Source organism: Neomonachus schauinslandi, chromosome 6 (genome assembly GCF_002201575.2).
Source record: "Neomonachus schauinslandi chromosome 6, ASM220157v2, whole genome shotgun sequence".
Lineage (NCBI taxonomy): Eukaryota > Metazoa > Chordata > Mammalia > Carnivora > Phocidae > Neomonachus > Neomonachus schauinslandi.
The window spans coordinates 125,146,153-125,158,887 of NC_058408.1; the positions used below are offsets into that span (position 1 = coordinate 125,146,153).

The following is a 12,735-nucleotide window of genomic DNA, read 5'->3' on the forward strand; positions in this document are numbered from 1 at the left end:
ACTAGGTAGAATGTGGAGAAACAGGAATGCTCATTCATTGCTGGCAGGAATGAAAAATGATATGGTCACTTTGGAAGAGTTTGGTGGTTTCTTACAAAACAAAATATATTCTTACTATATGATGCAGCAATTGTGCTCCTTGTTATTTATGCAAAGGAGTTGAAATTTTATATCTTCACTTTTGTCTACACATGAATTTAAAGCAGCTGTATTCATAATTGCCACAACTTAGAAGAATGAATATGTCCTTCTGTAGATGAATGGATAAATGAACTGTGGTACATCTACACAATGGAATATTATTCAGCACTAAAAAGAAATGAGGTAACAGCCATGAAAAGATATGGAAGAACCTTAAATGCATAACATTAAGTAAAAGAAGCCAATCTGAAACGGCCACATACTGTATAATTCCAACTATTTGACATTCTAGGAAAAACAAAATTAGGGACAGAGTGAAAAGAGTAATGGTTGGCAAAGTTCAGGGACAGGAAGGAGGGATAAACAGATGGATCATAGAGGATTTTTAGGACAGTTAAAACACTTTTATGACAACATAATGCTGGATATATGTCATTGTCCATTTATCCAAATCCAAAGTATATTCACACTAAAGTGAACCATAATGTAAATTACAAACATAGGGTGATTATGATGTATTATTATAGGTTCACCAATTGTAAAAAATGCACCATTGTGGTGGGGGATGCTGACAGTGGGGTAGGCTATGCACGTATCAAGGAAGGGAATATATGGGAAATGTCTACCTTTCTTTCAATTTTGCTGTAAACCTAAAACTGCTCCCCCCCCAAAAAAGTGTTAAAAAAGTGTAGAGACACAAAGAGACAGTAGGGATGCACAGAGAGAAGGCCATGTGAGAACATAGTGAGAGGCTGGACATCTGCAAACTAAGAAGAGAAGCTTCAGAAACCAGATCTGCTGATACTGGCTGATCCTAGACTTTGGGCTTCCAGAACAGTGAGAAATTAAATTTTTGTTGTCTAGAAGAAAAAAAAAGACTCCTATATTAGAAAAGAAGAAAGATCTCAAATTAATAATCTAAGCTTCTAACTTAAAAAAAAGGCAGAAAAAGAAGAGAAAACTAAACCCAAAGCAAGAAGGAATGAAATAAAAAAAATTAGAGTGGAAATTAATGATATTTAAAAAATAGAGAAAACCAATAAAAGCAAAAGTTGGTTCTTTGAAAAGATCAACAAAACACATACCATTAGCTAAACTGACCAAGAAACAAAAGAAAGAAGTCACAGATTACCGAAATTAGGAATGAAAGAAGGAACAACACTAAGGACCTCACAGTAATTAAGAAGATAAGGGACTACTATGAACAACTTTATGCCATTAATTTAGACAACTTAGATAAAATGAAAGATTTTCAAGAAAGATACAAGTTATTAAAACCAACTCAAAAAGAAATAGAAAATCTGCATAGGCTTATAACAACAAAAGACATTGAATTAATCATTAAGAATATTTCCACAAAGAAAGCCCAGACCTAGATGGATTAATTGGTGAATTCTAACAAATATTTGAGGAAGAAATACCAAACCAATCCTTCATAAACTCTTCCAGAAAATGGAGGAAGAGGGAACACTTCTCAATTCATTTTATGAGGCCAATATTCCCCCGATACCAAAGTCAGACAAAGACATCACAAGAAAAGAAAATTACAGATGAATATTCCTCATAAATATAGATCCAAAAATCCCAACAAAATAGTTACAGACTGAATCCAGTAATATATAAGAAGTATTACAATACAATGGCCAAGGGGGATATATACCAGGAATGCAAGACTAATTTAATATCAAAAATCCAACTAATGTAAAATATCATATTAATGGAAGACCAAAAACACAGTATCATCTCAATAGGTGCAAAAAAAGAGGCATTTGGCAAAATCCAACACTTATTCCTGATAAATATTCTCAACAACTATGAATAGAAGGGAAATTCTTCAATCTGATAAATAGTACCTGAGAAAAACCTACATATTTAATGATGTAATACTGAATGTTTAATGGTAAAACGTCATACTTAATAGTGAAATATTTAATGTTTTCTCCCTAAGACTGTGAACAAGCAGGAATGTGTATTCTTGCCACTTACATTCAACATTTGTGTTAGAGGTTCTAGTCAGTGTAGTCAGGCAAGGAAAGAAATAAAAAGTATCTAAATTGGATAGAAAGAAGTAAAACAGTCTTTATTCTCAGACAACATATCCTGTATATAGAAAACCCTAAACAACTCACACACATGGGGCGAAAAAACACAAAATCTACAAAACACGTTTAGCAAGTCTGGAGGATAAAAGATCAATATATAAAATCAATCATATTTCTAAATACCAGCAATGCACAATACATAAATGAAATTAAGAAAATAATTCCATTAATAATTGCATGAAAAAGAAAAAAATATTTAAGATTAAATTTCACAAAAAAGTGCAAAATTTGTACACTCAACTACAAAACAGTGCTGAAATTAAAAATTGAATAAATGGGGAGATAATGTACGTTTGTGGACATACTCAGTATTCTTAAGATGGCAATTCTCCGCAAAATGATCTATAGATTCAATGCTATCTCTATTAAAATTCCAGCAGGCTTTGTTGAGGAAATTAAAAAGCTGTGTGGAAATGCAAGCACCTAGGATAGCCAAAACAATTTTATTTTATTATTTTTTAAAGATTTTATTTATTTATTCGAGACAGAGAGAGAGACTGTGAGCACACAAGCTGGGGGGAGAGGCAGAGGGAGAGGGAGAAGCAGGCTCCCTGCTGAGCAAGGAGGCTGATGCAGGGCTCTATCCCAAGACCCTGGGATTGGGGCCTGAGGTGAAGGCAGCTGCTTAACTGACTGAGCCACCCAGGTACCCCAGCCAAAACAATTTTTTAAAAATAACAAAGTTGGAGGATTTATACTTCCCATTTTCAAAACTCATTACAAAGCTATTGTAATCGAGACAATGTAGTGCTAGTATAAGGACGGACATACTGCTCAGTGGAACAGAATTAGGAGTCGAGAAATAAATCCACTTTCGGTTGATTTTTGACAACAGTGTTAATAGAATACAATAGGGAAAGAATAGTCTTTTAAGTAGTGCTGGGACAACTTGATATCTACATGCAAAAGATGAATTTTTAGACTCTAGCTTCCTAACATACTCAAAATTAACTTGTAATGGATCTTATACCTAAACGTGAAAGCAAAAACTATAAAACTTTTAGAATATAGAAAAAAAAACACTTTGTGGTTTGGGGTTAGGCAAAGAGATGATACCAAAAGTATGATCTATAAAATGAAAAACTGACAAATTGAACTTTATCAAAATTCAAAACTTCTGTACTTCAAAAGATGCCATAAAAAAAGTATAAAGAGAAGTTACAGACCAGGGAAAATATATGCACATCATATATTTGATGAAGACCTCGTATTCAGAATATATTTAAAACTTTTACAACTCAGTAATAAAGTAACTCAATTAAAAAGGCAGAAGATTTGAGTAGACATTTCACCAAAATAGATGTAAGAATGTCTGATAAGCACATGAAAAGACACTCAACATCATTTATCATTAGGGAAGTGCTAATTAAAGCAATATTAAGATACTACTTCAAACTCACTTATAATCAGGCAGACATTGACAAGTGTTTCCAAAGATGTAGAAAAACTAAAACCCTTATACATTTCTAGTGAAAATGTAAAATGGTAGAGCTACTTAGGAAAATATTTGGCAGTGGTTAAAAAATAAACATAAACTTACAATATGAATTAGCGACCCTCCTCCCCTCCTAGGTATGTTCCTAGGAGAAATAAAAGCATATATCCACACAAAGACTTATATGTGAAAGTTTATAGCCGCATTATTTATCAAAGCCCAAAAGCAGAAACAATCCAGATGTCCATTATTTGGTAAATGGAAAAGCAAAATGGGATATACAGCCATACACTGGAATACTATTCAGGAATGAGCTACTTTTACTTGCTACAATATGGATAAACTTCAAAAACATGCTAGGTGAAAGAAGTCAGATGCAAAAGACTATTATATGATCCAATTATACGAAATGTCCATAAAAGACAAATCTATAGATAGGAAACAGATTAGGGTTTGCTGAGATAGGACTTGGTTACAGGGATTGATGGCAAATGGGCATGAGGGCTCTTTTTGGAGTTATGGGAATGTTCTAAAATTGGACTTCAGAGATGTTTGTTCAAGTATATAAATTTGATAACTGAACTGCGAAATGAAGAGGAAGGAAGGGAGAGTGAGAGGGTGAGAAAGGGAAAAGGAGAAAGGGAGAGAGGAGGATAGGAGGGACTGAAGGCAGGGGTACATTAATTCATTGTTAGAAAACAATAGGATCAAGTTGAATACTTCAATTTGAATTACTAAAGGACAAAAATGTATGAGAGAAGAAAATGATGAACTGTTTTCAATCCTATTTATTATCTATCTTCTCTACTAGAATGTAGGCAGGGATATTTATCTGTTATTTACTCTTATATCTCTCAAAACAAGCATAGTACCTTTGTACATATTAGGCAGTCAATAAATATTTGTTGAATGAAAGTTGAAGGAAGTGAAGAAAGCCAATTAGTTTTAATACCATTAAAAAAAAAACCTCATAGGGTAGTAAAAAAAAGTGCCTCCTTTTCTGTTAGAAGTCCCAAGTTCCTGGGACGCCTGGGTGGCTCAGTTGGTTGAGCGACTGCCTTCGGCTCAGGTCGTGATCCTGGAGTCCCTGGATCAAGTCCCGCATCGGGCTCCCTGCTCGGCAGGGAAGTCTGCTTCTCCCTCTGACCCTCCTCCCTCTCATGCTCTCTGTCTCTCATTCTCTGTTTCAAATAAAAATAAATAAATAAATAAATAAATAAAAAAAAAGAAGTCCCAAGTTCCTGACATAGATTTAGCGTTTACTGCTGTCTTTAGCAATTCTCTTTACCTTTTTCAATGTATTTCCTCACCTGCATAATATTTCCTTTATTAGGCTCTTCATTTAGCACTTTAAGGTCCAAATAGAAGAGTATTTGGACTTCCTATGTAAACTTCATACCATGTAAATATAGGATGACAATATTGTTGACAATTAACAAATAAACCTCCTAAGGAGGAAAATCGAAGGTTTTTGTCACCAACCAGTGGCAGAAAATATGCCCTGTATGCCCTTTAAAATAGAAGAGACAAACAGTACTTTTTTTTTAGTAACAGCAGTATTGAGATATAATTTACATCTATACAATTCACCAAATTAACGTATATAATTCAATGGTTTTAAGTATATTTACACCGTTGTGCAATCATCCCCACAACAAATTTTAGAACATTTTTATCACCCCCAAAGAAACCTCAGGCCCTTTAGCAGTTCCCTCGCATATCTCCCACCCCTAGCTCTGGGCAACCACTAATCTACTGTCTCTTTAGATTTACCTATTTTGGACGTTTTATATAAATATGTGTCTGGCTTTTTTCATTTAGCATACTCTTTTCAAGGTTCATCTATGTTGTAGAATGTATTCATTCCTTTTTTTTGTGACCAAATAATATTCCATCATATGGCTATACCACATTTTATTTATCCATTTATCAGTTGATGGACATTTGGGTTGTTTCCACTTTTTGGCTATTATGAATAATACTACCATGTATAAATTTTTCTGTGGACATATGTTTTCATTTCTCTTAAATATATACGTAGCAGTAGAATTGCTAGGTCATATTTAACTTTTTGAGGAACTGCCTGACTGTATTCCAAAGTGGCTACACCGTTTTACATTCCCACCAGCAGTGTATGAGGGTTCTGATTTCTCCACATCCCTGCCAATAGTTGTTATCCTTTTTTTTTTTTTTTTTAAGATTTTGTTTATTTATTTGACAGAGAGAGACCCAGCCAGAGAGGGAACACAAGCAGGGGGAGTGGGAGATGGAGAAGCAGGCCTCCTGCAGAGCAGAGAGCCCGATGCAGGGCTCCATCCCAGGACCCTGGGATCATGACCTGAGCCGAAGGCAGATGTTCAACGACTGAGCCACCCAGGCACCACCGTTGTTCCCCTTTTTTTATCATGGGCATCCTAGTGGATGTGAAATACTATCTTACTGTGGTTTTGATTTGCTTTTCCCTGACGGCTAAAAATGTTGAGCATCGTTTCATGTGGGTTTTTTTTTTTTTTTTTTTTTTGGCCTTTTGTATTTTTTCTTTGGAGAAATGTCTCTTCAGATCCGTTGGTCAATAGTATTCTTTTTTTTTTAAAGATTTTATTTATTTATTTGAGACAGAGAAAATGAGAGAGAGAGCACACGAGAGGGGGGAGGGTCAGAGGGAGAAGCAGACCCCCTGCCAAGCAGGGAGCCCGATGCGGGACTCGATCCCGGGACTACCAGGATCATGACCTGAGCCAAAGGCAGTCGCTTAACCAACTGAGCCACCCAGGCGCCCCGGTCAATAGTATTCTTTTAACGGATTCTTGAGTTGTCCTTAATATGAAGTGAAACAACACAGCAAATGATATCCACAGTTCCAAGAAGCAGGTATGGATTCACTAAATCTACTGTACTTCACTATTTGGTCTCTTCCTATTTAGAAGATCAATTCAGTGGCCAAATATCCTAAGTGTTTTCTGGGCCAGTACCCTACAGATGGTCTAACTGAGGCTGTTCCAGGCCAACTTATTTTTTACCTCGTCAATTCAGAGGAAATAACAGCCTTACTTACCATTTCCCAGTTCCCAAGAAATGTTGTACTTTTTGCTGGCACTGTACTTCAACAGACTCAGGGCACTAGAACTGTTCCAGGAGTTATTGGGGTTACGACGCAGTGCATTTAGAGCAAATATCAGGTGGAGTCCAGAGCAATCAGCAAAATTATAAAGTTTGTCTAGAGACCTGGCTGGGAAGAAGCAGAAAAAGGCTTGTAACTTTAAAATCAACATTCCAACAAAAGGAAAATATTAGCTACTATAAAAAGCCTTTCTATGAGCTTCCTGCTAATTAATTCCTGCTAGGAATTATACAGAGAGGCTTCAAAAGGATTATATTACCTCTTGGTTTGGGGTACATTTTGAAGTGATTTTAGAAAGCAGCACACAGAATTCTAGACACAGGTTGCAAATTAGCAACCAAGTCTATTCCACAGTATGTTTTATTTGTTAACAACAACAACAAAATGGAATTGCTTTGGAATTACTTTGGAAATTCACAAAGTAGTTCGATTTCTAGCTTCTCTTGAAAAATCAGATGATCTGACACTGCTGGGTCTGTATTCCTTTGTGAAATGATAGGAATAGTGTTGGGAGGCAAGGCCAAGAGAGATGATGACTGGCTGGTAAGTCTTGGAAAATAGTTCACCCTAACAGCACTTCAAAAAAAAAATTTACTCAATTCCACATTTCTAATATTTCTGAGAATGGAAACACCATTAGTGTAAACATATTCATTGTCACTTTGATCCTTCATACCATCAACTCTACTCACCATGTGTCCCATACCCATCCCATTCCTTCACATCTATTGTCACCATTCTGGTTCTAGTTCTCCTTTCCACTTGCATGAATTATCACAACAATCTCTGCACTTGCCTGTCCAGATTCATCTTTCTTCCAATCTCTTTCATCAGTTTCACTCACCTCTCAAAACCTTAGTGGATTTTTAAAATTGTTTTCTTCCTTAGTTCAGGACTTTAAAACTCAATCATAATTTTCCCCAAGCTTCAAGCCTCTCTATTGTCGTCTATGAGTTCTTTGTTGGTGTCACCCAGTTCTATTTATTATAGAATCCCCTGCTCCATCAGCCTTTGCTCTAATTATTCTCCTCATTTGGCATGCCCTTTTCCCTCTTCTAAACATATCCAGATCTTACTTGTCCTTTTATTTTTTTATTTTTATTATTATGTTAATCACCACACATTTTATCATTAGTTTTTGATGTAGTGTTCCATGATTCATTGTTTGCATATAATACCCAGTGTTCCACGCAGAACGTGCCCTCTTTAATACCCATCACCAGGCTAACCCATTCCCCCACCCCTTACCTCTAGAACCCTCAGTTTGTTTTTCAGAGTCCATATTCTCTCATGGTTCGTCTCCCCCTCCAATATCCCCCCCTTCATTCTTCCCCTCCTGCTATCTTCTTCTTTTTTTTTTTTAACATATAATGTATTATTTGCTTCAGAGGTACAAATCTCTGATTCAACAGTCTTGCACACTTCACAGAGCTCACCATAGCACATACCCTCCCCAATGTCTATCACCCAGCCACCCCATCCCTCCCACCCCCCCACCACTCCAGCCACCCTCAGTTTGTTTCCTGAGATTAAGATTTCCTCATATCAGTGAGGTCATATGATACTTCTCTTTCTCTGACTGACTTATTTTGCTCAGCATAACACCCTCCAGTTCCATCCACGTCATTGCAAATGGCAAGATTTCATTCTTTTTGATGGCTGCATAATATTCCATTGTGTATATATGTGTATATATAGTGTATATATATATATATATATATATATATATATATATACACACACCACATCTCCTTTATCCATTCATCTATTGATGGACATCTTGGCTCTTTCCACAGTTTGGCTATTGTGGACATTGCTGCTATAAACATCGGGGTGCACGTACCCATTCAGATCCCTACATTTGTATCTTTGGGGTAAATACCCAGTAGTGCAATTGCTGGGTCATAGGGTAGCTCTATTTTCAACTTTTTGAGGAACCTCCATACTGTTTTCCAGAGTGACTGCACCAGCTTGCATTCTCACCAACAGTGTAGGAGGGTTCCCCTTTCTCCGCATCCATGCCAATATCTGTCATTTCCTGACTTGTTAATTTTAGCCATGCTGACTGGTGTGAGGTGATATCTCATTGAGGTTTTGATTTGGACTTCCCTGATGCCAAACGATGTTGAGCACTTTTTCATGTGTCTGTTGGCCGTTTGCATGTCTTCTTTGGAAAAATGTCTGTTCATGTCTTCTGCCCATTTCTTGAGTGGATCATTTGTTCTTTGGGTGTTGAGTTTGATAAGTTCTTTATAGATTTTGGATACTAGACCTTTATCTGATATGTCATTTGCAAATATCTTCTCCCATTCTGTCGGTTGTCTTTTGGTTTTGTTGACTGTTTCTTTTGCTGTGCAAAAGCTTTTTATCTTGATGAGGTCCCAATAGTTCATTTTTGCCCTTGCTTCCCTTGCTTTTGGCGATGGTTCTAGGAAGAAGTTGCTGCAGCTGAGGTCGAAGAGGTTGCTCCTTGTGTTCTCCTTTAGGATGTTGATGGACTCCTGTCTCACATTGAGGTCTTTTAACCATTTGGAGTCTATTTTTGTTTGTGGTGTAAGGAAATGGTCCAGTTTCATTCTTCTGCATGTGGCTGCCCAATTTTCCCAACACCATTTGTTGAGGAGACTGTCTTTCTTCCATTGGACATTCTTTCCTGCTTTGTCAAAGATGAGTTGACCATAGAGTTGAGGGTCCATTTCTGGGCTCTCTATTCTGTTCCATTGATCTATGTGTCTGTTTTTGTGCCAGTACCATACTGTCTTGATGATGACAGCTTTGCAGTAGAGCTTCAAGTCCGGAATTGTGATGCTGCCAGCTTTGCTTTTCTTTTTCAACATTCCTCTGGCTATGCGGGGTCTTTTCTGGTTCCATACAAATTTTAGGATTATTTGTTCCATTTCTTTGAAAAAAGTGGATGGTATTTTGATGGGGATTGCATTGAATGTGTAGATTGCTCTAGGTAGCATTGACATCTTCACAATATTTGTTCTTCCAATCCATGAGCATGGAACGTTTTTCCATTTCTTTGTGTCTTCCTCAATTTCTTTCATGAGTATTTTATAGCTTTCTGAGTAGAGATTCTTTGCCTCTTTGGTTAGATTTATGCCTAGGTATCTTATGGTTTTGGGTGCGATTATAAATGGGATCGACTCCTTAATTTCTCTTTCTTCTGTCTTGTGTTTGGTGTATAGGAATGCCACTGATTTCTGTGCATTGATTTTATATCCTGCCACCTTACTGAATTCCTGTATGAATTCTAGCAGTTTTGGGGTGGAGTCTTTGGGGTTTTCCACATAAAGTATCATATCATCTGCAAAGAGTGAGAGTTTGACTTCTTCTTTGCCGATTTGGATGCCTTTGATTTCTTTTTGTTGCCTGATTGCTGTGGCTAGGAATTCTAATACTATGTTGAATAGCAATGGTGATAGGGGACATCCCTGCCGTGTTCCTGACCTTAGGGGGAAAGCTCTCAGTTTTTGCCCATTGAGAATGATATTTGCTGTGGGTTTTTCATAGATGGCTTTTATAATATTGAGATATGTACCCTCTATGCCTATACTCTGAAGAGTTTTGATCAAGAAAGGATGCTGTACTTTGTCAAATGCTTTTTCTGCATCTATTGAGAGGATCATATGATTCTTATTCTTTCTTTTGTTAATGTATTGTATCACGTTGATTGATTTGTGGATGTTGAACCAACCTTGCAGTCCAGGGATAAATCCCACTTGGTCGTGGTGAATAATCCTTTTAAGGTACTGTTGGATCCTATTGGCTAGTATTTTGGTAAGAATTTTTGCATCTGTGTTCATCAAGGATATTGGTCTGTAATTCTCCTTTTTTCTTTCTTTTTTTTTTTTTTAAAGATTTTATTTATTTATTTGAGAGAAAGAATGAGATAGAGAGAGCATGAGAGGGGGGAGGGTCAGAGGGAGAAGCAGACTCCCCGCTGAGCAGGGAGCCCGATGTGGGACTCGATCCCGGGACTCCAGGATCATGACCTGAGCCGAAGGCAGTCGCTCAACCAACTGAGCCACCCAGGCGCCCCGTAATTCTCCTTTTTGATGAGGTCTTTGTCTGGTTTGGGGATCAAGGTAATGGTGGCCTCATAAAATGAGTTTGGAAGTTTTCCTTCCATTTCTATTTTTTGGAACAGTTTCAGAAGAATAGGTATTAATTCTTCTTTACATATTTGGTAGAATTCCCCTGGGAAGCCATCTGGCCCTGGGCTTTTGTTTGTTGGGAGATTTCTGATTACTGCTTCAATTTCCTTAGTGGTTATAGGTCTGTTCAGGTTTTCTGTTTCTTCCTGGTTCAGTTTTGGTAGTTGATACATCTCTAGGAATGCATCCATTTCTTCCAGATTATCTAATTTGCTGGTATATAGTTGCTCATAATATGTTCTTATAATTGTTTGTATTTCTTTGGTGTTGGTTGTGAGCTCTCCTCTTTTATTCACGATTTTGTTGATTTGGGTCCTTTCTCTTTTCTTTTTGATAAGTCTGGCCAGGGGTTTATCAAAATTGTTAATTCTTTCAAAGAACCAACTCCTAAGTTTCGTTGATCTGTTCTACTGTTCTTTTGGTTTCTATTTCATTGATTTCTGCTCTGATCTTTATGATTTCTTTTCTCCTGCTGGGTTTAGGCTTTATTTGCTGTTCTCTTTCCAGCTCCTTTAGGTGTAGGGTTAGGTTGTGTTGAGACCTTTCTTGTTTCTTGAGAAAAGCTTGTATTGCTATATAATTTCCTCTTAGGACTGCCTTTGCTGTATCTCAAAGATTTTGAACAGTTGTGTTTTCATTTTCATTGGTTTCCATGAATTTTTTTAATTTTTCTTTAATTTCCTGGTTGACCTATTCATTCTTTAGTAGGATGCTCTTTAGCCTTCATGTATTTGAGTTCTTTCCGACTTTCCTCTTGTGATTGAGTTCTAGTTTCAAAGCATTGTGGTCTGAAAATAGGCAGGGAATGATCCCAATCTTTTGGTACCGGTTGAGACCTGATTTGTGACCCAGGATGTGATCTATTCTGGAGAATGTTCCATGGGCACTAGAGAAGAATGTGTATTCTGTTGCTTTGGGATGGAATGTTCTGAATATGTCTGTGAAGTCCATTTGGTCCAGTGTGTCATTTAAAGTCTTTATTTCCTTGTTGATCTTTTGCTTAGATGATCTGTCCATCTCAGTGAGGGGGGTGTTTAAGTCCCCCACTATTATTTATTGTTGTCGATGTGTTTCTTTGCTTTTGTTATTAATTGCCTTATATAATTGGCTGCTCCCATGTTAGGGGCATAGATATTTACAATTGTTAGATCTTCTTGTTGGATAGACCCTTTAAGTAGGATATAGTGTCCTTCCTCATCTCTTATTACAGTCTTTGGCTTAAAATCTAATTTGTCTGATATAAGGATTGCCACCCCAGCTTTCTTTTGATGTCCATTAGCATGGTAAATGGTTTTCCACCCCCTCACTTTCAATCTGGGAGTGTCTTTGGGTCTAAAATGAGTCTCTTGCAGACAGCATATCGATGGGTCTTGACTTTTTATCCAATCTGATAGCCTGTGTCTTTTGATTGGGGCATTTACCCACTTACATTCAGGGTAACTATTGAAAGATAGGAATTTAGTGCCACTGTATTGCCTGTAAGGTGACTGTTACCGTATATTGTCTGGGTTCCTTTCTGGTCTATGTTGCTTTTAGGCTCTCTCTTTGCTTAGAGGACCCCTTTCAAGATTCCTTGTAGGGCTGGTTTCGTGTTTGCAAATTCCTTTAGTTTTTGTTTGTCCTGGAAGCTTTTTATCTCTCCTTCTATTTTCAATGACAGCCTAGCTGGATATAGTATTCTTGGCTGCATATTTTTCTCATTTAGTGCTCTGAATATATCCTGCCAGTCCTTTCTGGCCTGCCAGGTCTCTGTGGATAGGTCTGTTGCCAATCTAA

The 12,735-nt window shown here is 37.2% G+C and overlaps 1 protein-coding gene across 1 annotated transcript in view; it reads right to left on the reverse strand.

Annotated features, from left to right (window-relative positions):
* HPSE2 (heparanase 2 (inactive)) overlaps positions 1-12,735 on the reverse strand; it is a 683,675-nt gene that overhangs the window by 240,363 nt on the left and 430,577 nt on the right. The window contains exon 5 of the mRNA XM_021699985.1: positions 6,734-6,907. Within this exon, the coding sequence (XP_021555660.1) occupies positions 6,734-6,907 (174 nt within the window). The remainder of the gene's footprint in view (positions 1-6,733; positions 6,908-12,735) is intronic.